This window comes from Oratosquilla oratoria, chromosome 9 (assembly GCF_046742065.1).
Source record: "Oratosquilla oratoria isolate Oo_2021 chromosome 9, ASM4674206v1, whole genome shotgun sequence".
NCBI lineage: Eukaryota > Metazoa > Arthropoda > Malacostraca > Stomatopoda > Squillidae > Oratosquilla > Oratosquilla oratoria.
The window spans coordinates 81,057,934-81,083,559 of NC_134785.1; the positions used below are offsets into that span (position 1 = coordinate 81,057,934).

The 25,626-nt window shown below is 37.8% G+C and overlaps 1 protein-coding gene across 17 annotated transcripts in view; it reads left to right on the forward strand.

Annotated features, from left to right (window-relative positions):
* The window catches only part of LOC143028642 (uncharacterized), a 614,584-nt gene that overhangs the window by 539,200 nt on the left and 49,758 nt on the right, over nt 1-25,626 (forward strand). For 7 of the 17 annotated variants that reach the window (XM_076191067.1, XM_076191062.1, XM_076191069.1 and 4 more), the window contains 3 exons: nt 6,979-7,365; nt 8,233-8,535; nt 9,998-10,071. In XM_076191067.1, the coding sequence (XP_076047182.1) occupies nt 6,979-7,365; nt 8,233-8,535; nt 9,998-10,071 (764 nt within the window). The remainder of the gene's footprint in view (nt 1-6,978; nt 7,366-8,232; nt 8,536-9,997; nt 10,072-25,626) is intronic. The other 10 variants (XM_076191063.1, XM_076191066.1, XM_076191068.1 and 7 more) reach the window with 10 other exon arrangements.

Sequence of the window (25,626 nt, forward strand, 5' to 3'; positions counted from 1 at the left end):
GAGATAGGGTTGATGAAAAAGTATTAGGATGGTTTGGACACTTGGAAAGAATGAGTGAAGAAAGACTAGTAAAAGAGGTGTGGAAGGGAGAGGTGGAAGGAGTGAACATTAGGGGTTGACCTAGGATGAGGTGGATGGATGGGGTGAAAGGGGCTTTGGGGAAGAGGGGAATGTCTGTTGAGGAAGGATGGGAGAGTACAGAAGACAGGGGTGAATGGAGAATTGTTGTATATGGATGATGCTGTGATGCATGAGGTGGAATGGGTGGGGGATGGGGGGTGAGGGAGTATGTATGAGAAAAAAATTGACGCAGCCTGAAGGGATTTCTCTCAATATCCATTTCTGCATGAGGTGACAGAGAGGGACCAATTTAATGAAGCGGCCTTGCTGTGGATGTGCTGTGTCTTGTGACACTACTTTTGAAACAGGGCAGTGGACAAGATGAAGGGATAACCCATCATGAAGAAGGTGCCAAGATAAGAGGGTGGAGGGGAGTGGAATGTGATAGGGATGGAATGAATGGGAATGGTTTTTATGCCTTCGTTTTTTGGCTACCTCCCTTATAAGGGGGAAAAAAGCATTGGTATATGTATGTATGATAAGACCAGAATTGGAATATGCTGCAACCATGTCATTCACATATATAGCAAACTTTATCAGAGCTAATACTGACCCTGTGTTATGCCACTACTCATTTCTTCCCATTTTGAATATTTGTCTCCTAGCACTACTCTCATTTATTTCCTTGTAGGAAGTCCTCCATTCAATTCATTAGTTTACATGTATGCCTCCTGTTGTTTCCAGTTTATATAGTAATTTTCTGTGTGGTACCTTATCAAATGCCTTTTGTAAGTCCAGGAAGGCACAGTCTGCCCAGCCATCCCTTTCTTGCAATATATCTATCAATCTTGAATAGAAATAAATCACATTAGTGGTACATGATCTTCCCTGTCTGAATCCAAATTGCTTTGGGTTCAGTATATTGTTCTCCTCCAGATATTTTATCCATCTATCTTTGATGCTTCTCTCACAAATTTTAACTGTTGTACTCGTTAGGGACATCATTCTATAATTTGTTGGGTCTTCCTTATTTCCCCCTTTATATATTGGCATTTTTCAAGTCTCCTGGTAATTTTCCTTCTTTGAGTGAACATTCAAGTATTTTGTATATTTTTCCTGTTAGTTCATCAATACATTCCTTCAGTATCCAATTTGCAACTCCTTCCAGGCCATGTGATTTGTTAACGTCAAACTTTAATAATTGATTCCTTATTTCATTGAACTCAGACTGGTGGATTAGTGGTTGCAAACAGTATCACTGTGCTGTCGAGCCATAAGAAAGAGATAGAGTGCATATGTATTTACCTAGTTGTATTTTGCGGGAAGGGGAGCTATGCTCGTGGTGCCCCGCCATTGTATCTCGCAGTGTCTAGTTTGCTTTTAAACTCATAAATGGTTTTTGCGCATACTATTTCATTATCCAGTTTGTTCCAAGTATTTACCTAGTTGTAATATACGGGAGGGGAGCTATGCTCGTGGTGACCCGTCTTTGTATCTCTCCGCATCAAGTTTTATCTTAAAATCTTGTATAGTGTTAGCACATACTGTTTTGTTGTCTAATTTGTTCCATGTATTTATCGCTCTGTGTGGGAAACTGTTCCTTTTCAAGTTTTTTCTATAACTATCCTTTTTCAATATTTTCCGTGTCCTCTTGTTTTACCGTTGTCCCACATTAATAGGTCGTTCCTGTCTAAAACTTCCATTCCTTTCATTATTCTGTAGATAGTTAGCAAATCTCCTCTTTCTCTTCTTTGTTCCAGAGTTGGTAGGTTCAATTTGGATAGTCTTTGCTCATATGTTAGTTCGGCAAGTGTCGGTGCTAGTTTTGTTGTCGCTCTTTGTAATCATTCTAGTTTCTTAATATTCTTTTTGGTACTGGGTGTCCAAAGTGATGCTGCGTACTCGAGTTTTGGTCTTATTAGTGTAGTAAGTATTTTCCTTATAATTTCTTTGTCCATATAGGTAAATGCCACTTTGATTGCTCTCAATAAGTTGTAGGTTTCTCCGAACATCTTGTTTATATGCTTATCTGGTTTCATGTCCTTTCCAATCATCACTCCAAGATCTTTTTCATAGTTTATTTTATTTATTTTTTCTTCCCCAATTCTGTAATCTTTTGATATTCTATTTTTACTCTTTCCAAATTCCATTATGCTGCATTTCTTAATATTGAATTTTACTTCCCATTTTTGAGTCCAATTCCATATTGTGTCCAGATCTTGTTGCAATGAGTTGCAGTCCTCTTCCGTTTTTACCTTCTTAAGTAATTTTGCATCATCTGCAAAAAAAATTATATAGCACTCCACGCCTTCATTCATGTCATTAACGTATACAGCGAACATGATCGGTGCCAGTATTGATCCTTGCGGGACCCCGCTTTTTACTTCTTCCCAGTTGGAGAATTTTTCTCTAATTACAACTCTCATTTTCCTCCCAATCAGAAAGTCTTTCATCCATTCCAATAATTTTCCTCTGATGCCACCTTTTGACTCTATCTTATTTATTAGTTTCCTATGAGGTACCTTATCGAATGCCTTTTGCAGGTCCAGAAAAGCACAGTCTGCCCATCCATCTCTTTCTTGTATTATGTCTACTAATCTTGAGTAAAAGCAAATCAGATTTGTTGTACAGGATCTCCCTTGTCTAAATCCAAATTGATTTGGGTTCAGTATAGATTTTTCTTCCAGGTACTTAACCCATCTGTTTTTGATCACTCTTTCACAAATTTTTGCTATTGTGCTTGTTAGTGAGACCGGTCTGTAGTTAGATGGATCTTCCTTATCACCTCCCTTATAAATTGGTACAATGTTTGCTTTTTTCCAGTCCAATGGTACTTTTCCTTCTTTAATTGATGATTTAATTATATCATATATTTTGTCAGTTAATTCTTCCATGCATTCTTTCAGTATCCAGTTTGCTATTCCGTCTGGGCCATGTGATTTTCTGACATCCAGGGTTTTAATTTGATCACTGATTTCTTTTTGTGTTACGTTTATTTCTTCCATTGCTGGGGATAATTCTCTCTCTCTAACTTCACTGTTAGGCGAGTTTTCTATTGTGAATACTGATCTGAAGTGGTTGTTCATTATTTCAGCCATTTCCAGTTCTTCTGTAAATTCCTTTTTATCTTGGCGCAGTTTTTCTATTTCTTGTTTGTTTTTCAGTTTTCCATTTACATATTTGTAAAATAGTTTGGGTTCTTCTTTGCATTTGTCTATTATCTTTTTTTCGTAATTTCTCTTTTCATCTCTGCGTATTTTTACATATTCGTTTCTTAGTTTGATGTATGTTTGCCATTTGCTTTGTTTCTTATCTCTTTTCCATTTTTTCCAAGCTTTGTCTCTTTTTTCCTTTGCTTCACTACATCTTTTGTTGTACCAGTTCTTTATGTATGCCTTTTCCATTTTTTGTTGTGGTACGAATTTGTCCACTCCTTCATTATAAATTTCTTTTAGTATGTTCCATTTTTCTTCTATCCCTGTATCTTCGTTTTGGAATTTTTCCCAGTTTGCATTGCGAAAGAATGTTTTAAGTTTCTCAAAGTTTGTTTTGTTATACATGGGTCTTCCTATTCTATGTTTAACATTTTTGCTTTGGTCTGGTTGTTCTTTCAATTCCATTTCTATTAGTACATGGTCACTTTTTCCTATCGGAGTTTTGTAAATAATATTATCGATTATCTCAGGTTCTGTTTTAAGTATTAAGTCCAATATTGAGGGTTCTTCATTTCCTCTATATCTAGTATTTTCTCTAATCCACTGGGTCATTGTGTATTCAATGGTCAAGTCAAGGAGTACATTGCCCCAGTGTCTCTCTCCCCCTTTCACTGTCATATCTTCCCAGCATATTTCTTTTGAATTAAAGTCACCCATAATTACTGTATTTCCTCCATCCTTCAGTGTTTCAATTAGTTCTTCCTTTGTATCATCTAGTAACTCAGCGTGATCCTTCTCTGACCAGGTTTGTGTCTTAGGAGGTACATATACCACTGCAAATTTTCTTTTCTTCATTTTTTTACCTTCGACTTGTACTATAATTGATTCTACATTATTTTTTCCTTCAGTTATTTTTGTTACAGTTTAATCTTTCTTGGCCAAAATTAGAACTCCTCCTCCCTGTTTGTTCTTTCTATTCTTTGTCCAACAGTTGTATTCTCCTTGTCCCACAGTGTGGGGTGTTAGTGTCCAAAACTCTATGTGGAATTTTTTTTTTCTTCAGTTCTCTTCTGTAGCTATGTTTTTTTATTTTCTTTCCATGTCCTCTTGTGTTTCTCTTGTCCCAGTTAAGTAAGTCTTCTCTATCAAGTGTGTGTGTGTGTGTGCTTGTTTATTTGTTTGTGTGTGTTTTAACTTAATTGTAGTATACAGGAAAGGAGCAATGCTCCATGGGTCCCATCTCCTACTTTCTGGTTTATCATACTTAGCCTCAAATTCATGAACAGTTTCAACTTAATTATATCCTTAATTTCCAGTTGTTATATTTAGATTTGAATTCATGTATTGTTCCAGCTTTGGCTATATAATATTTAAGCTATTCCAAACATTTTTGCATCTGTATGGGAAACTTTTTTTGCACATCCATTAGACATGTGTGTGTGTGTGTGGATGTGCTCATGTGCACACATATGCATTGGATTTGAAGTGGGGAAGTCACTTATGAAAAGTTAGTGCAGGTGATAATATTGCTTCTTATGGGACAGTAATAATCAGTCGGTCAATCAATCAATCAATCAATCTGTCAATCAATCAGGCATTTCCCCCAGATCTTTCTTGTAAGAGACCCATGGCTCCCAGCAACAGTCACTGGATTGGTTCAGAAGTCACTAAAGGAAAAAACAGTAAAGATGATAATTAGTACTTATTTGAGTTTTCACTGACTGGAAATCCAGAGCCCCAAAGTTGTGGCAATAGTCTAGAGTCCCCTTCATAGATCTCATTGGAAAAAAACACTGGACTGCGTTCTGGGTTATATTAACATGGAAAAGGGGGCATACACTGGTTGTAAGCTCACCTTATGTGTAAAGATGTAGTGGCAGTTGATGGAGAGAGATCTTGGGCTGAGTCCAAACTACATCTCCAAATGGAGAAAATTTTGACAGTATTTGAAAGACCATCACTTGCAGGTACCCATTGTTGGTCCCAGGGTAAAGCCATAGTAATGAATTAAGAAAGGAAATAGTAAAAACTATAGTAATGATGTAAGAAATTTACCTTGATGTTATAGACATGGATAGTTGATTAGATTAATTATCAGCAGTAGTAGTAGTATGCACTTAGAGTATGAGTAGAAAGAAAATTGATGAAATATTGTTGAGTTTCAGTGAAAATTATCTCTTGTAAAACATAAGTAGCTAAGAATACACAGATCATATACTAGCATACTTTTAAGTGACATGCCAGGAAGAATTGGACATCAGGAAATATTAGAATGGGAGGATATAGCTATTACAACAGTTGATACCTCATCACTGCTTCTCATGTGCCCAGAGTTTCTGATGTGTAAATACCAGAGGAACAAATAAAATGAAATTAATGGACACATTCATAGCTTATTTTATTTTATTTATCTTTATTTTTTCCAGTGAAATAGTACTTTCATTTTTCATCATTTCTTTTCCCCTTTTTCATAGTCACATATGATGGTTTGGTACTTTCTCTGTTCACATATTTGTGCATATGAACAAATACTTATTGTCACAGTCAGAAGGCAGTCTACTGCACATATCATAGAAAGGGCCTAAAGCTCTTGTTGAAATGTATCAGTAATTAATAGTTGAGAGGCTTGGACATAATTAACTATAATTCAGGGGCTGGTTTCTGGAGGAGATAGCAAGTGTACTTGATAATGTACAAGTTTGATAAGTTGAGAAAAACTATTTTTATCTAAAGCTTAACATGTTAGATGTACAAAAGGGAGTAGACAGAATGTGTCCACATAATGCTGGGCAAACCCTCTTTTGTTTACCAACCCATGGATTATTAACAACAGAGATGTCTTGATGTCATATGATCTGGATCTCAGGGAAAGTGTTTGAGTTATATATTGCATTGAAGCAATATGGGGAAAAGGTGTTACTTGATCATGCGTTACAACTGCTTGTAAGTTTTGGTGAGTAAGTGTAGGTAATACAAGGTCAGTGCTGTGTTGCTACTGCCTAACACTCACAATATGAAGCCACTCGTGCCAACATTTACTCCTACAATTGCCTTCCTTTCTCCTCTTTTTTCCTTTACTTGAAGTGAATGCGGATAGCAACGGCACCCGTGCCCTGCTCTCATTGCAAGCAGTGCATGGAACATTTTGTACTGTCAGGCACTGCATCAGACTGTCTGGGATGTGCCTTTTGCAACCTACCTGGGATAGATAGTGTGCACTTGAAAACCTTCAGCACAAAAGGTCTTGAACTTTGTGGCAGCCAAAAGCTCCACATCACACCACCATTTTGTAGCTCATTGCACCTCCAAGCTAGGATTGTCAGGCTGTCCATTTTATCCATCTTTGAATGGGTTCCATTAGCACAATTCAGGCTAGTTAATTTGAACAAAATGATACATAGTAACTAGAAAAAGCAACACAAAAGTTTACAATTTTGTTTTTTATTTTGTATGGCTTTATTTTTTCACTTTTGGAAAAACCACAGCCTGACAATACCAAAGCAGCACAAGAAGTGTCAAAGCATACACGTGGAGTGTGACCTTTGCATCTAATGCACAGGGACAAGTAGTTGTGCATACCTATGTTCATGTTTGAAAATTATAATTAGTTGGAGCATATTATGGATATTACATGGAATTTTCAGTAGCATTGAAAGTAGTGGTGGTGTGTGTGTGTGTGTAGGCTGAATGTAAACACGAATGGTCACTGCGTGTGTGGGTGTGTGCACGTTGCACTAACTTACGTGGGGGCCATGTCTTCTAGGTGTGCACTCCCCGCGCAGTGCTCAATACCCGGGCCCCCATGGGACCCCGGATCCTCACATACCTGCGCACCCGGGGGTCCATCATGGGGCCCTGGCACCCATAGGTTCTAGTCCAGTAGGTAACATGCCGGGGAAGCCAATGTGTAACAGCCCCCTGGTGGGTGGTGGTATGCTGGCCAGTGGAAATGTTGCCTCAGGGCCAGTGGGTGCAGGGGCCCCAATGATGGGTTCCCCTATGGGTGGAGGTGGTGCACCACCCATGGGTCTCTCAGGGCTAGGGGGAGGGTCCCTGAACCAAGGCATGGGGGACCACTCCCCCCACCCTCACAACTATGAGGTAGCAGCCCACTACTATGGGCACCCAGACCGAGCAAGGAACTCCTCGGGTAAGTCGTTCCTCTCCACCCCACCAACCCATCCTCCATCCCTCATTACTGCACAAAGCCTCTCATACCTTCTGTGTACAGCTAACACTTAGCTGACCTCTCAGTCTTGTAGTGCCATCATAGGGTACTCAAATGTACTCCTGCAATGAAACAAGAATTAATTGTTATCATTCTGGGAATAGAAATAGTTCCTTGCAAGTATTTAAAGGATTTAAAGTACCTACCAGTATTAAAAAGATAATCACAATTAAAAAGAAAAAATAATGCAACCACTGGTTGAGACACCAAAACAAGTCTTGCTGTGTATTGTCTGAGCCAGCAAACAAGGTGCTCAGCTGATGGTGGCAGCCCAGGTGTAAAGGCAAAGGTAATGGCTTCTTTCTCACAGTCCAAGGAGAGGAGCCTGATGCCTTCACACCTGATGATTTCTTGGGTACATTGTTGAGAATGCCTCAAGACTGTGTGACCTTTGTACTACCACCTGTTCCCCTACAAGACGGACCACCTCCACCTGTTCCACCTGCAGTGACACTTTGTTAGCCTCTGTCCTTTGTATTTGGTGCTTCCTACTTTCTGTTGTTTATGTACCTTGTTTACCAGCTTCATTTATAGACAAATGATACATATCTACTTGGTTCATGACAGCTCATTTATACATAGAAGTTTTTTAAAGATTTGTAATACATATTTGTTTTAACCAGTTCAAAGTTCTTTGCTCACCTTTCCTATAGTAGTTTAAAAAAAATCCGTAAAGCAATGAATGAATGGGCCAATGTGATATAAAATTGTCTGACATAACTACTGCCTAACTTGGCCTAACTGCTGAGTGGGGCTGACTCTGATGGTGCCCTTATGGCACCCCTGCAGCAGACAGGAGCCAATGGTATGTTGGTGGTTGCGCAGGGGGCAGTGGATTGAGTGAGTTCACACGTAACGAGCTGCGGGCACATGTAGGGGCGCGCAGCAACAGTGGCAGCAACAGCAGCGGCACCACCAGTGCGGGGCAGGGTGGGGCAGTGCCCTCCCCAGGGCCGCCGCCTCCTGCAACTCCTGCTGGGGCCCAGGGGGCTGGACCGCCTTCAGCACACTCCGCTCCTCCTTACCCCACTACCGCCTTCCAGTCTCCTGACCACATTGAACAGCCGTTACTTCACTCTTACTCCCCTTCAGGTACCTCACCCACTCACCCTCACTCACCCTTACCACCACAGCTTGGCTAGGCCTCACCCCATGGTGCTTGAGTCACCTGTGCACAAGTGTTTGGTACATGAGCGATGCTCCTGTGTTTTGTGTTGTTCATACAAAGCTACATGTATATGTCAGTCATGTCTCATATATAGGGTCAGAGTTCCTTAGTCATGCATTTAACCCCCATTATTGGCTAATGCACCCAGTGTTTTGTTTAATACCCTCACCCACCCGTCTGTGCATTCTCACCTGACCTTGTTATCCAGTGCAGCTTAGCAAGCTTCATCCCTCCTTATTTTATCATTATTATTTGTTTGCTTATTTATGTTATTTTTATTTATTATTATTGATTATGATGATTGTTATTTTTATAATTTACCTGTTTTTATTTATCATAGTTATAATTATTGTTATTTATATTATATATTTTTATTAATTTTTTTTTATTATTTTTTTTTATTTTATTTCTTCATTGGTCATTCCCAAGGTGCAGAATGAACCACTCACTAACTTCCCCATGGGACTGTCATATCCACCCCACCACCCAGCTTCATATTAGATATCTGGAGAATGTGTTCAAAAGTGACTTGTACATTTGTGTAACTGAGGTGCTAGTGGCAACATGTATATGTAACATAGTTGTTTTAGCTTCTTCATTTTTTTATTACCTTTTTCTTTTTGTCATGCAGATTCATTTTTAAGATTAAGAAAAAAAAATCACAGTACATCAATGAATGAAAACATAACACATGACTTGTTTTCTTTCCCCCTTCAGAGACATTATATATACCAAAGGCCCTTTACCCCTTATAAGGGGAATGGCTAAGTCAAAGCACACACCCATCTAACCATGCTGACCATCTCATCCCTGTGGAGATGGGAGTTGTAGTTGAATTAGTTCATTTATTTATTTGTTTATTGTATTAATTTTTTTCTACTTGGATGTTTGCTTTGACTTGCCAAAAGTCTTGATGAGCTTTGATAATTAAGTTCCTATTTGTTGATATTTTTCATTGCTTTTATTTATAATTGTTTTATCATTACTATTGTTTATTATTTATTTTTCCAAAACATGTTTTATATGGTATGCAAGTGGAGGTTGCAAGTCCCTTCCCCAAGGTTGCATTATGCATGGCTTGATGAATTTTGGTCCCCCAACCTAAGAGTAGACCCTTTTGTTGTGTACCGGTTCTAGTATTGCATGAGCTGCTTACTTGTGGCTTTTATGTTTTGGGAATAATAACTTAAATTTTCATTATCATATATTAGATTGACTGCATTTATTTATAAATTTTCCTTTGTTTTGAAAAATCCTTAACATATAAAAGAATGTTAAATTTCAGTGCTTTTATAAATCTGCCACCTTGAAGATATGGAATTTTTTTTAAAGTAATCCCATCCATTTTGGCTGGTGGTTGTAATCGGCTCCTTGATTGTTTTGCAGCAGAAGGCAACAAATGGCCAGAAGGAGTTAATCCACAGCAGTCAGGCAGACCCAATGCATCCTCCTCACCACGGGTAGGTCATTCATTTGGTCTCTTGATAGATGTAGAGGTTCTTACCTCATCATCAAAGGGACTCCTGTACTGAGGTCAGAGCATATATGCCATTAAAACCTGGAGTGCAACAATACATTAAGTAGAGGATCTTGTTTATATACATACCTATTTGTATCTTATGGGAAGGGGGAGCTAAACTTGTATTTACCTAGTTGTACATATGGAAAGAAGGAATGAAGAAAGATTAGTAAAAGAGGTGTAGAATGCAGAGGTGGAAGGAGTGAATATGAGGGGTGTCCTAGGATGAGATGGATGGATTGGGTGAAAGGGGCATTACAAAAGAGAGGAATGTTTGTTGAGGAAGGACAGGAGAGGACAGAAGATAGGGGTGAATGGAGAAGGGTTGTGTATGGATGATGCTGTGATGCATGAGGGGAAGTGGGTGGGGGATGGGTGGTGTGTGTGTGTGTGTGAGGAAGTATGTATGAGAAAAATTTTGACGCAGCCCGAAGGGATTTCTCCCCGTCTTCTTCTTTTCTGCATGAGGGGACGGAGAGGGGGGTCGCCAAATTTATTAAGCGGTCTTACTGTGGATGTGCTGTGTCTTGTGACACTGCTTCTGACCCAGGGTAGTGGACAGGATGCAGGGATGACCCATCATCCAGGAGGTGCCAAGATAAGAGGGTGGAGGGGAGTGGAATATGTAGGGAATGGAATGGGTGGGAGTGGTTTCAATGCCTTTTTCTTTTTGGCTACCCCTCATGTAAGGGGGAAAAAGCCTTTGGTATATGTATGTATGTATTATATGGGAAGGGAGCTATACTCATGGTGACCCATCTTTGTGTCTTTCAGCATCAAGTTTTTTCTTAAAATCTTGAATAGTGTTTGCACACACTGTTTCTTTATCTAAATTATTCCAGGTATCCATTACTCTGTGTGGGAAGCTATTTTTTTTCACATCTCTTCTTTAGTTATCCTTTTTGAGTTTCTTTTCATGTCCTCTTGTTTTTCCATTGTCACATTTCAATAAATCATTCTTATCTAGGATTTCCATTCCTTTCATGATTCTATAGATAGCAGATCTCTTCTTTCTTTGTTCCAGAATGGGTAATTCCAATTTGGACAATCTTTGTTCGTATGTTGATTTGAAAAGAGTTGGTGCCAATGTAGTTGTTGCTTTTTGTGATCTTTCTAATTTCTTTACATTCTTTTTAGCACTGGGTTTCCATAGTGTTGTGTTTACTCCAGTTTTGGTCTTATTAGTGTAACTAATCTTTTTTTTTAAATAATTTTTTCATCCAAGTAGTAAATGCCACTTTCATTGACCTTAATAGGTTGAAGGTTTCTCAGACTATTTTACTGATATGTTTGTCCAGTGTCATGTCTTTGCTGATTATTACTCCAAGGTCTCTTCCCAAGTTCACTTTTTTGACTTCACCAATTTTATAATTTCTTGATATTCTGTTTTCTCTTTTTCCAAACTCCATTATACTACATTTCTTGATACTGAAATTCACTTACCACTTTTGAGTCCATTTCCAGATTTTGTCCAGGTCTAACTGTAATGATTCACAATCTTCCTCTGTTCTTACTTTAGTATTTTTGTGTAATCTGCAAAGAAATTCATATAACACTACTTCATCCATGTCATTTATATATATGGCAAACATGATTGGAGCCAGTACTGAACCGTGTGGGACACCACTTATCATTTCTTCCCAATTCGAGTATTTATCTCTAATTACTACCCTCATTTTCCTCCCAATCAGGAAGTCTTCCATCCATTCCAATAATTTTCCTCTGATGCCACCTATTGATTCTATTTTTCTTATTAGTTTCTTGTGTGGTACCTTATTTAATGCTTTTTGTAGGTCTAGAAAGGCACAGTCTGCCTATCCACCCCTTTCTTGTATTATTTCTATTAGTCTCGAATAGAAAGAGATCAGGTTTGTTGTATTTACCTAGTTGTAATATACGGGAGGGGAGCTATGCTCGTGGTGACCCGTCTTTGTATCTCTCCACATCAAGTTTTATCTTAAAATCTTGTATAGTGTTTGCACATACTGTTTTGTTGTCTAATTTGTTCCATGTATTAATCGCTCTGTGTGGGAAACTGTTCCTTTTCAAGTTTTTTCAACTATCTTTTTTCAGTTTTTTTCCGTGTCCTCTTGTTTTACCGTTGTCCCACACTAACAGGTCGTTCCTGTCTAAGACTTCCATTCCTTTCATTATTCTGTAGATAGTCAGCAAATCTCCTCTTTCTCTTTGTTCCAGAGTTGGTAGGTTCAGTTTGGATAGTCTTTGCTCATATGTTAGTTTGGTGAGAGTCAGTGCTAGTTTTGTTGTCGCTCTTTGTAATCTTTCTAGTTTCTTAATATTCTTTTTGGTACTGGGTGTCCAAAGTGATGCTGCGTACTCAAATTTTGGTCTTATTACTGTAGTTAGTATTTTCTTTATCATTTCTTCATCCATATAAGTAAATGCCACTTTGATTGACCTCAATAAATTGTAGGTTTCTCCGAATATTCTATTTATATGCTTATCAGGTTTCATGTCCTTTCCAATCATCACTCCAAGATCTTTTTCAGAGTTTGCTTTTTTTATTTTTTCTTCTCCAATTCTGTAATCTTTTGATATTCTATTTTTACTCTTTCCAAATTCCATTATACTGCATTTCTTTATATTAAATTTGAAAAGGCATACATAAAGAGCTGGTACAACAAAAGATGTAGTGAAGCTAAGGAAAAAAGAGACAAAGCTTGGAAAAAGTGGAAAAGAGATAAGAAACAAAGCAAATGGCAAACGAACATGATCTTCCTTGTCTAAATCCAAATTGATTTGGATTAAGTATAGTTTTTCTCTTCCAGATGCTTAATCCATCTTCTTTTGATAACTTTTTCACATATTTTTGCTACTGTGCTTGTTAGGGAGACTGGTCTGCAGTTAGTAGGATTTTCCTTCGTTTCTTCCTTTATATATTGGTACAATATTTGCATTTTTCCAGTCCTGTGGTACCTTTCCTTCTTTGAGTATTTAATTATATTGTATATTTGATCTGTTAACTCCCCTATGCATTCTTTCAATATCCAATTTGCAATTCCATCCTGACCATGTGATTTTCTGACATCAAGGTTTGGTCGCTGGTTTCCTTCAATGCTACAGTTATTTCCTTCATTGGGGGTGATTTCTCTCAATTCTCTCACAGTTAGGTGAGTTCTCAATTGTAAATACTGATTTGAAATGATTGCTCATAATTTCTGTCATTTCTTTTTCTTCTGTGTATTCATGATTTCCCTGGTGCAGCTTTTCTATTTATTTTTTTATTTTTTAGTTGACCATTTACATACCTGTAAAATAGTTTAGGTTCCTTGCATTTTTCTATTATTTCTTTTTCATAGTTTTTCTTTTCATTTCTGACTATTTTTATACAATCGTTTCTTAGTTTAATGTATGTCATTTGCTTTTTTTTTTCGTCTTTTTTTCCATTTTTTTCCAAGCTTTGTCTCTTTTATCCTTAGCCTCACTACATTTTTGTTGTACCAGCTTTTTATGTATACTCTTGTTTTTGTTGTGGTACATATTTGTTCACTCCCTCATTATAAATTTCTTTTAGTATATTCGATTTCTCTTCCATCCTTGTTTCTTCTTTTAGGAATTTTTACCATTTTGCATTATGAATTTTTTTTTAAGTTTCTCAAAATTTGTTTTGTTGTACATTAGTCTTCCTATTTGATGTTTCTCATTTCGTCTTAGGTCCATTTGCTGTTTTAGTTTGAATTCGGATAGTACATGGTCATTCTTTCCTATTGGAGTTTTGTAATCAATTTTGTCCACAATTTCAGGTTGTGTTGTAAGTATTAAATCCAGTCTTAATGGTTCCTCATTGTTTCTGTATTTGGTAATTTCCTTTATCCACTGAGTCATTGTGTATTCAATGGTCATATCAAGTAGTATGTTGCCCCAGAGGTCTTCTTCCCCCTTCACTGTCATTTCTTCCCAAGGTAATTCTTTTGAATTAAGATCACCCATAATTACTATATTTCCTCTTTCAGAATATTAGTTCATATTTTGTATCTTCCAACAGTTTGGAATGATCGCTTTCTGTCCAGGACTGTGTTTTGGGGGGCACATACACTACTACAAATTTTCTACTTTTCATGTAATTGCTTTCAACTTTTATCATAATTGATTCTACATTGTTTTTTCCTTCTGTTATCTTTGTCACATTTAAGTCTTTCCTAGTCAAAAATAATACTCCACCCTGTTTTTCCTTTCTATTCTTCGTCCAACAGTTATGGCCCCACAGTATTTGGTGATAGAGTAATTTTTTATTGAGTTTCTACTATTCCGATTATGTCTGGTTTTCCTAATGCCAGATAGTCATTTAATTCATTCAGTCCTAAAATCATTCCATCTATGTTGGTATAGGCTATCTTTAATTTTTTTCTTTCTCATCTTTTTCTGTCTGCTTTGTTTCCTCTCTCCTGATATACCATTTTCTCAGCCTTAGGTCCACCACTTTAACCTCTTCACTTCGGGGCACATCGCACGTCTGGCAGCATTAGCTGCCCGACGTGCGATGTTGCATCATAATAATCGCATTATAAGAAATAAAGTCAGTGCTCAATCGTTCGTTCTCTTTCACCCGTGAATTTTGATAACCATAGAAAATATGATGAAGCCAGTTTAGAGAGAATGGAGGTTATGTAGGTATGACTAAAATAAATATAATCAAGACACCGATGTTGGCATCATCACGTACCCACTTGCTCCTCATGACGCCTACGTAGGCGACCGTATGGAAGTGGTTTAAAAAAAAATTTTTTATTCAGTCTCAGTTCTCTTTTCATTTTTTTCATATGCCTCATTTCTAAGTTCCTTTTCTTTTTCTATTTCTTCACTCGTTTCTTTTTTTATCCATACATTTTTGTGTTGTTCACTATTTGCTAGTTTTGTTGTTCTAGATCAGGGGTTCCCAAAGTGGTCGATATCAACCCTTAGGGGTTGATGAGACCATCCATGAGATAAATAGCCAAGGGGTCAAAAGGGAGTCAGTAAATTGCTAGGGGGTCAAAAAGGGTCAGTAAATTACTATGGTGTCAAAAGGCAGTCTTTAAAATTAAATGGTTGGCATGAAATGACCCTGCTCTCTCTCCATACTGAAAGAGTGAGAATAATCAATCAACCAATATTTAGACTTAAAGAAAAACCATGTTGAAAATCCTCCCCATTATTTGCATGTAGGGATAATATCTCATACACTCAACCACATCGTGAATGAACATCAAGATGATGAGCTTGTGTAATATTATTGGCATGAATATTACTTATAGTAATATAATAAAGAATATATTTTTTTTAAGGCTATCGACCCATAAGGGGGTCATTAAGCCTGGTGTAAAGTTGTTCAGTCTATGTTTTTGTGAGTAAAGAATATATAATATCACTCTTAAAGCTATTGGTAAATGATATTTATTTTAAAACACTTATGTTTATGTATATGTGAAAGTATCTGTATTATTATTGGAATGCTGTTGCCTTGATGAATGTTGCCATTTGGCCCTTTTATAACAGATCAAAATAAAAAATAAATAGAATAAGTAAAATACACAAACACGAAAACTGTGACTATGGTACTTTAGAATTACCATAAGTGATTTATGAGGCCAAACAAGAACTACAGTAAAGAATTAAAACAATAATATCAACAACAAAAATTATAACAATCATAATGATGATAACACTATTGATAACTAAAGTTATAATAATAACAACAACAATAATAATAATAATAGTAATAATGATAACTATAACAATAATAATAGTAATAAGAATGATATTACTAGCAATAATAACAATAACAACACCAATAATAATAATAAACTGACATAATTCGTGAATTAATAGTTTGGGGTCTATAGAAAATCTTAAACTTTACTAGGGGGTCGATGAGCTGAAAAGTTTGGGAACCCCTGTTCTAGATAGTACTTCCTCTGCAATCATTTGAGACCTAAGTTTTACTTTTAGTGGCCTATATTGTTTTTCTTTTGAGTATCTACCTATTCTATGTCTCTTCAATTTCTTTATACTTTGTCCTTCCTCTTGAATCTCTCTCAGAATTTCTTGAGCAATCTCTTTCTTCTCTTTTTCTCTCCGATATCTTGGAACATCATGCTTCTCTTTGATACCATAGATTACAATGCATCTTTTTTTTTTTTTATCCATGTCCCTGACCAAATTACCTGTCTCTTTAATCACTTGGATTACTATTTCCTTATTCTCCTTGACCTGCTGCTCCACTATTTCATTAAAAAATAATTTTTGACTTTCCTGTTCTATTTTCCACTTTATTTATTGGAAGTCATTTTCTTTGATCTTCTATTACACTTTCTCGGTCACTGCCTGCATTTGATCCTTCATCTCTTTCTTTAATGCCTCATTTCTATTCATATTTTCATTTTTCAATCTTTCATTTTCTCCCTCTACTACGATACATCCATGTCTTTCAAACAACACATCACAAACATAAAAAAACAAATGCACACCTAGACTTAACGTACATTTGGACAAAAACAAAGAAACTAATACAACAATATACAAACAATGCATACGCTCAGTGATGAATTATGCGAGTCCTGCATGGGCTCCTAATCTCAGTGAGACACACCACAACACCCTTCAAATCATACAAAACAAAGCCCTAAGAACAATTACAGGCTGCACAAATACAACACCTACAGACCATTTACACCATGAAACAAAAGTCCTCAAAGTCAAGGACCACCTCGACATGAGAGGCACACAAACACTTGCTGCAGCCACCACAAACACATCACACCCGCTACACTACATAGCAGAACACCCAAACACACCAAGAAACATTAAAACAACACCCAAAGACCTGTATCACACACAGATACTCTCTTCTCTTCCTTCACAACCACCAAATACCAGCCTCCGGAAACATATTCATAATCATATCACTCACCGCTCCATTAACACACTGAAAGACAACACACTGCTGCATGCCAGACCCCCTGATATCCACCCTTCTGAATCCTCTCTCCCATGAAAGGACAGAGTCCACCTGGTCAGACTGCGGTGCGGTCACCACCCAGTACTTCTAAGCTACCAGAAGAGGCTGGATGACCTTATTGTGAACAGCTGCCCAGGATGTAACACTTCACCCCATACCATACAACACATAATGGAAGACTGCATTATACACAATCATGCACACAAACAACACAACATACACTCTATAAAGGATTTGTGGGAAAACCCAGTTTCGGCTGTAGCATTCCTTGGGGAGATGGGACTGCTCGGACAGACAGTCTAGGGAATGACAACAACAACAACAACAACAACTCCCTTTCCCCCCCTGTTCTCTTCCTTCCTCATTTTTCACTCTATCCAGCCAAGTAACCGCTATCATACTTCTCCGACACCTCATCTCAAACACATTCAAACTCCTCTCTTCCTCTCTTATGTTCCATGTTTCTGCCCCATACAATGCTGTTGGCACAATGACTCCTTCATATAACATCCTATTAGCATCCATTCCCAAATGTCTATTTCTCATTACACTTTTTAATCCACCAAGTCATTTACTCGCTTCTCTCAATCTACATTCTATATCCACCTACACTCCTTCCTTTCATGTCACATTTGCACCCAAGTATCTAAAAGTATCCACTTCCGCCAGTCTCTCACCCTTAATACTCACTTCCAGTCTGCTGCCACTTTCTCCCCTTGTACATTTGATCACCTTACTTTTACCCACATTTATTTTCAAGTCTGTTCTTTCACACATCTTCCCAAACTCTGTCACCAAATTCCTCAATCCCTCGTCTGATCCTGCTACAAGTGTAGTGTCATCCACAAACAACAGCTGGTTTATCTCCTACTTTTCTCCATTTTCTTTAACCATCTCCAATCCCTGACCCACTACCGTTGCATTTACCTCTCTCACCACCCAATCTATGTATAAATTGAACAGCCAGGGTGACATAACACATCCCTGACAAAGTCCCACTCTCTCTCCATGTCTAATCCTGATACACGCTCTACTACTCTCGCAGAAACTCTTGATAGCTCCTAAAAGCTTTCCTCCTATCCCATGTATCAGCAATACCTCCCACAGTGTCTTCCTGTCTACCCTGTCATAATCCTTTTCCAAGTCCATAAAAGCTCAAAAAAACATCCTTACCTCTTCCTATAGCTTTCTCACATATCTGTCTTACCTCAAAAATCTGATCTACGCAACCCCTATCTGTCCTAAACCCACACTTTTCCTGACCAATTACTCCCTCTGGTCCTCTCCTAATCCTCTCAATTAAGACCCTCCCATACACCTTCCCAACTACTCCTAAGAAGCTCCCTGTGAAACTACTACACTCACACTTGTCCCCTTTTCCCTTGTAGAGTGGAACTATACAGGCACTCCTCCAGTACTCTACCCTCTCTTGAACAAACATTAAATAACCTCACCAGCCAGTCCACCATCACTGTACTTCCTTTTTTCAGACATTCTGCATGACATCCATCCAAACCAGGTGCCTTACCTGCTTTCATCAGCTTAACAACTGCGTTCACTTCATCCTTCCTAATTTCTCCTCCATTTTCCTCACTCACCACAGTCATTTTCTTAGCACTTCCCACTGCAACTACCTTTTCCTCCTTATCCTCCTTCACATTTAGCAACTCCCTAAAATACTCTGCCCATCTCCCTCTTACTGCCTTCTCTTCCATTATCATCTCTCCATCTGCACCTTTTACCTTTTCTTCTCTACTTGATTCACCTCCTCTTCCTCTCTTAATTTCTTTCCAAAACATCTTTTTATTACTTTCAAAATTTTCTGTCATACTCTTACCCCATTTCACATCTGCTGTCCTCTTTGCCTACTTTATCTTGTGCTTTACTTCTCTTCTCTTTTCTTTGTACCTCTCATATGATTCCCTCATCCTATTTTGTAACCAATCTGTGAAAGCTTGCTTCTTCTCTTCTACAACCTTCTTTGCTTCCTCATCCCACCACTTGCTACCCTTCTTTCTATTTCCTCCCATCCTCCTTGTTCTACACACCATCTTTGCACACCTTGTTACTCCCTCCTTGAACCATCCCCATTCCTCCTCCACTTCTTGTTCTACTCTATCCTTCACTCCCACTCTTCTCTCAGTTTCTTCTTGTACTCCTACTCCTTTTCTTTCTCATTTAAGTAGATCAATCTAAGCACCTCCCTGTCTTTTGTCCTTTTCCTCTTTCTCCATCTATCCTCCACTCTCAGCTTACCTTCCACTAGGAAATGATCTGATATCCCCCACTCTCTCCCCTTAGAATATGTACATCTTTAATTCTTCCTATTATACTCCCATTTACAACTACATAGTCCATTAATGCTCTACCACCCTTCCATCCACCACTCTCCCATGTGTACTTATGCTTGACTCTCTTCCTAAACACTGTATTTGCTATTATCAACTCTCTAGACACATCGTCACCATCAACTCTCCACTATGATTCTTTCCTGGAACTCCACACTTCCCAACCACTCCGTCCATTGGTTCATTTCCTTCCCAAAGTCTCCCAATACTACTACATTGATGTTTCTCCCTAATCCCTCTATGCACTCATTTGAATCTATCCAAAAAGCCTCCCTTTCTTCCACACTCTTCTCACTACCAGGCTCCTATGCACTTACAAAAACCCACATCTCCTTTCCCAGTTTCACCTTCATCCACATTAACCTTGAAGAAACCTCCTTTCACTCCACTACACGTTTACCTATCTCTTCACTTACTAGTATAGCCACCCCTTCTCTCCCTCATTCTCTCTTCACTCCTGAGAACCTCCCAACTACACTCCCAAACTCACACTTGCCCCTCCCTCTCAACTTAGTTTTACTCAAAGTCAACACATTCATCTTCTCACAAACCTACTACCTATCTCTTCCCTTCTACTCTCATCAGCACTGCATTCACACACATTAACCTCTTCAGTACGGGCCAAAATCTCGCGGGCAGCATTATCTGCCAGACATACAATGTGTCGTAATAATTCTCGCATCATAAAATATAGTTACCGCTTATGTCGATCGTTCTCTCTTTCACCCGTGAATTTTGATAACCATAGAAAATGTGATGAAGACAGTTTAGAGAGTATGTCATTACGCAGGGGCAACTACAATAAATATAATCAAGGATATATGGCAGCCTCGCATATCCACTTGCTCCTCATGCCGCCTATGTATGTGGCACCGTATGGAAGGGGTTAAAAGACCCAAACCTTAGGGTACTGGTTGGAAAACTCCTAGACCCTCTCTCTCTCTCTCTCTCTCTCTCTTTTTTTTTTTTATAGGAATGTCCCCTTTGGGGCTAAAGGGAGAAGGATGCCTTGTTCTAATCCTCATCCTGTTTTTGTCGCCTCTTACAATTCAAGTGGGAATACTTGGCAGTATTCACATAAATGGCAAACATTATTAGAGCTGGTACTGGTCCTTGTGGGACTCCACTAATTACCTCTTCCCAAGTAGTCTTACCTCTGAACACCACTCTCATTTTTCTTCCATGCAAAAAGTCGTGCGTCCACTTCAGTAGTTTACCTCGTATCCCTCCTATGATTTTCAGCTTTCTTAATAGTTTTTTGTGAGGGACTTTATCAAAAGTTTTTGTAGATCTAGGAAAGCACAGTCGGCCTATCCGTCCCTTTCCTGTATTATATCTAGTAATCTTGAGTAAAAGCAGATCAAGTTTGTGGGGGCATGATCTTCCCTGTCTAAACCTGAATTGTCTTGGATTCAATATATTATTCTCCAGATGTTTTATCCACCTACTTTTTATAACTTTTTTGCATATTTTAGCTACTGTGCTTGTTAGGGAAACCGGTCTGTAGTTTGTTGGGTCATCTTTATTTACTCCTTTATAAATTGGTTCAATATCAGCATTTATACATTCTTCTGGCATTTTTCCTTCTTTGAGCAAGCAACATATTATGTTGTATGTTTTGTCTACTAGGTCTTCTTTACATTCTTTTAATATCCAATTTGCTATTCCATCCGGGCTGTGTGATTTTCTGACATCAAGGTTTGTTATATGATCCATTATTTTCTTCTGTGTTATTATTATTTCCTTCATGAGGGAGGATTTCGTTTCTCTCCCTTCAACCTGTTTGCATAATTATAACTTGTGCCATTTTGGTATCTTCTGTGTATTCAGTGTTCCCTTGATGTAGTTTCACTATTTCCTGCTTGTTTTTCAGTTAACCATTTACATATCTATAGAATAGTTTTGGCTGATCTTTACATTTATCTATTATGTTTTTTTTTGTAGTTACTTTTTCTTCCCTATGTATTTTTCTGTATTCATTCCTTTGGTTAACATACAATTGCCTTTTTCTAGGTTTCGTGTCTTTTCTCCATCTCTTCCAAGCTTCATTTCTTCTATCATTTGCTTCACTGCACCTTCTATTAAATCAGCACTCTATGTACACCCTTTCCTGTTTTTGCTTTGGTACATATTTCTCCACTCCTTTATAAATCTTCATCAGAATCATCCATTTTTCTTCCCTGTCTACTCTATGTAGAATTTTTCCCAGCTTGCCTTATTTATTTATTTTATTATTATTATTTTTTTTTTAAGTTTCTGAAAGTCTACTTTGCCATATATCAGTATACCCTTTCTGTGTTTCTCATTTCTCCTTATATATATTTCCTCCTCTAATTCTACTGATACATAAATATGTATGTGTAAATTAGGTAAATTAGAACCACTTAAGACCTGAATGGCAACTATGAGTGACATACTGGGGTATTAACTGCATGGAACTGAGCCACACATTCATCTATTACTTTTGTATATCACTCATAGTTGCCATTCAGGTCTTAATTGGTTCTAATTTATCTAACTCTGTCATAATTTTTCCATGATCACTGTCTTTTTTGAATGCTTGCTGGCTGAGTGGGTTAGATTGTTGCTACTTGTGGTGGAGATCGAGGCAATAACAGTTCAGACTCTGCTGCCAGCAAGGTGGACCAAGGATATGGCTTGATGAATTCCATGCTACTAAGTCCTCTGTAACGGGCACTGTCCTAGCCTCCTTATAGGAGTTTCTGATGAACTGAATCATCATCACCATCCTTAAGTCTGCTGTCAACAACCAATTTACTATTTTGATCTTTGGTCACCATAGTTTAGAACAGTTTGACATTTTACTTAAATTCCAAATTATGAGCAACTGTTGCATTGCTTTCCGCCATTCTAATTTTAGATATACTGTTTTTAGACACACCTTGGTCTCTTAATCCAACACTCACCAACTGCCATTTGTGTGAATGTTTGGGCCCAGGACATAAACCCACTTTGGCAATTGGTGTTTTATTTCCAGGGCCAGTTCCCTAAGTGGGTTTATGTTATATTATGGGCCCTAACATCCACACAAGTGGCAGTTGGTGAGTATTGAATTAAGAGACCTAGGTGTATACTACTTTGATGATGAGTGGTAGGGTGGTGAGTTTAAATGCCAAGAATCCATTGAAGTTATATATTACTTGGGATCCCATGTTATTCTTTCAACCCAAATACTTGAATAGCTGCTTTCTTGATTCTTTAGAGCTGGGTTGTACATTTACCCTCGCCAACCACAAAATGTGAGTGATCATCCCTGATCCCCATCTCACCATTTGAGTATTGTATACAAGTAGCATGTCGAAGGCAGTGCAGTAAAACACCTTGCCTCCTCAGAAGGGCCTGACAACCAGAGCTAGTTTAACTCCCACTGCTTTATTTATGGAGAAGAGAAAAAGAACATTCCTTTGGGGTCATTTTCTCATCTCATGTACAACCAGTCACCTTTCACACAACCTTTTCTGTTCTTGAACATTCTCAACAGACATTCCCTCTTTCATTCAATGTCTTTTACCCCATTCTTCCATCTCATTCTTAGTCTTCCTTTGAAGTTCACTCCATCCACATCTGCTTTCCACTTTTTTTTTTCTTGTACCTCATATATTTGCAACACATCTCACAATGCTTTCATGTTGACCCAGTCATATGTCTTCTCCTGATCTTTAAAACCCCAAGACATCATTATCTTTTACCACAAACTTTGGTCATATCTAACATACTACCAAAAATTTGACCCATGCATTCCTTTCCTTTCCTAAACCCACATTGTTCTTCCCCAGTTACTCCCTCTGTTCCACTTCTGATCCTCTCAACACCCATATGCCTTACCAACTACACTTGCAGTACCTCAGGGCTCAGTCCTATCCTCCAAACTCTTTTATCTATACATATATAATATACCCACACCCCAGAAACACAAATCTCCTCTTGTGCAGATGACATAACAATTACATGCATGTACCATAATACAGACAGAGCTGCTGAAATACTACAGCCACACCTCAACACACTCAACACCTGGTTCACTGTAAACAGACTTAAAATAGCCCCGACCAGATCCACAGCCATGCTTCTCATCAACTGGACAGCAGAACACAAATGCAAAGCATGTCTCTTTATCAACAACACCCTTATACACCCCCCCACACACACACACTACAGAAGAGATCTTGGAAAAAAAAAAATAATAGCTTCTCACATAGAGTACTAGATACCTGGAATAATTTTGATAAACAGTGTGTACAAACACTATTCAAGATTTTAAGAAAAAACTTAAGGCTGAAAGATACAAAGATGGGTCACCACGAGCATAGCTCCCTTCCCGTATAGTACAACTAGGTAAATACAGACAGACAGACCACAGCAGCGGTGAAAGTAGGATGTCTGAAAAGGAGCTCTGAAGTGCTAAGCAGCACTTCGTTGACAAATTTGAAACCGGCGCTAGTTGTGTTTATAAAAGCGGGAAGGGAGAAGTGTACAACGAGTGACCAAAATGCAATAGTTTTTGTGTTTTTATTTTTTTCTTTGGTATTGAGTACTCTAAGAATGGAAGAAAATAATGGTGATTTGAGGAAAAAAGAACTGACAAAGAGATGCCTGGATGTAAGTAGGGTGGAATCACCACTGGGGGTGATCGCCAAAAGGACATGCCTGAATGAAACCCCATTTTTTTTTTTTTTTTTTTTTTTTTTTTTTTTTGGGGGGGGGTAATCAGGTTTTGATAGAGAAGGTGGAATTATGAATAGAGGGATAGAAATAGAGAGCCCAGGTATAAATATATAGTGAGAAATAGATCAGTGATTTATTAGATGAAATAATTTAACTAAAAAGCGAGCAGGTGCCAAGATGAGGGAGGGAAGAAGGTGGAGGGGAGTGGAGTGTGATAGGGATGTAATGGGTGGGAGTGGTTTTTATGCCTTTGTTTTTTGACTACCACCCTTATATAGGGGAAAAAAGCCTTTGGTGTATGTATGTAATAAGTGAGCATAGGGCAATGTATAAAGAGGTAGCCCTACTAAGAAAGGCAAATGAAGAGGCTAACAGGGAGCTAGATGATCTGAAAAAGGAACTAAATATGATCAAGGGAGAAAATGAAAAGTTGAAAAATGAAGATATAAATAAAAATGAGACATTAAAAAAAGAAGTAAAGGACCAAATACAGGCAGTGACTGAGAAAATTGAAGAGAATATCAAAGAAAATTATTTCCAAGAAATAAAGAAACAGTGGAAAGTAGAACAGGAAAATAAAAAACTATCCTGTAAAGAAATGGTATAGCAATAAGTCAAGGAAAATGCTAAGGAAATGGTAAACTAAGGAAAAGGGAAATTTGGTCAGGGACATGGTGGATAAAAAAAAAGTGCATTGTAATCTATCGGATTAAAGAGAAACATGATATACCTAGATATCAGAGAGAAAAAGAGAAGAGATTGATAAAAATATGAAAAAGATTCAAGAGGAGGGATAGGATATAGATAAAGAAATTGAGGAAATGCATAGAATAGGAAAATACTCAAGAAATACAATATAGGTCACTAAAAGTAAAACTTAGGTCTCAAATGATAGCAGAGGAAGTAATATCTAGAACAAAACTAGCAAATAGTGAACATTACAAAAATGTACGGATAAAAAAAGAAATGAGTAATGAAGAAAAAGAGAGAAAAGCAACTGAGAAATGAAGCAAATGAAAAAAAATGAAAAGAGAACTGAGACTGATTTTTTTTTTTTTTTTTTTTTTTTTTTTTTTTTTTTTTTGAGAGAGAGAGAGAGAGAGAGAGGGAGAGAGATTATAAAATTGGTGAAGTAAAAAAAGTGAACTTGGAAAGAGACCTTGGAGGAATAATCAACAAAGACATGTCACCAGACAAACATATCAATAAAATAGTCATAGAACCTTCAACCTATTAAAGTCAATGAAAGTGGCATATGACTATTTGGATGAGGAAATTATTAAAAAGATATAAGTTACACTAATAAGACCAAAACTGGAGTACGCTGCAACACTATGGACACCCAGTACTAAAAAGAATATAAAGAAATTAGAAAATACAAAGTGCAATGACAAAGTTGGCACCAACACTCTCCAAATTAACATACAAAGAAAGATTGTCCAAATTGGAGCTACTGACTATAGAATCATGAAAGGAATGGAAATCCTAGATAGAGATGATTTAT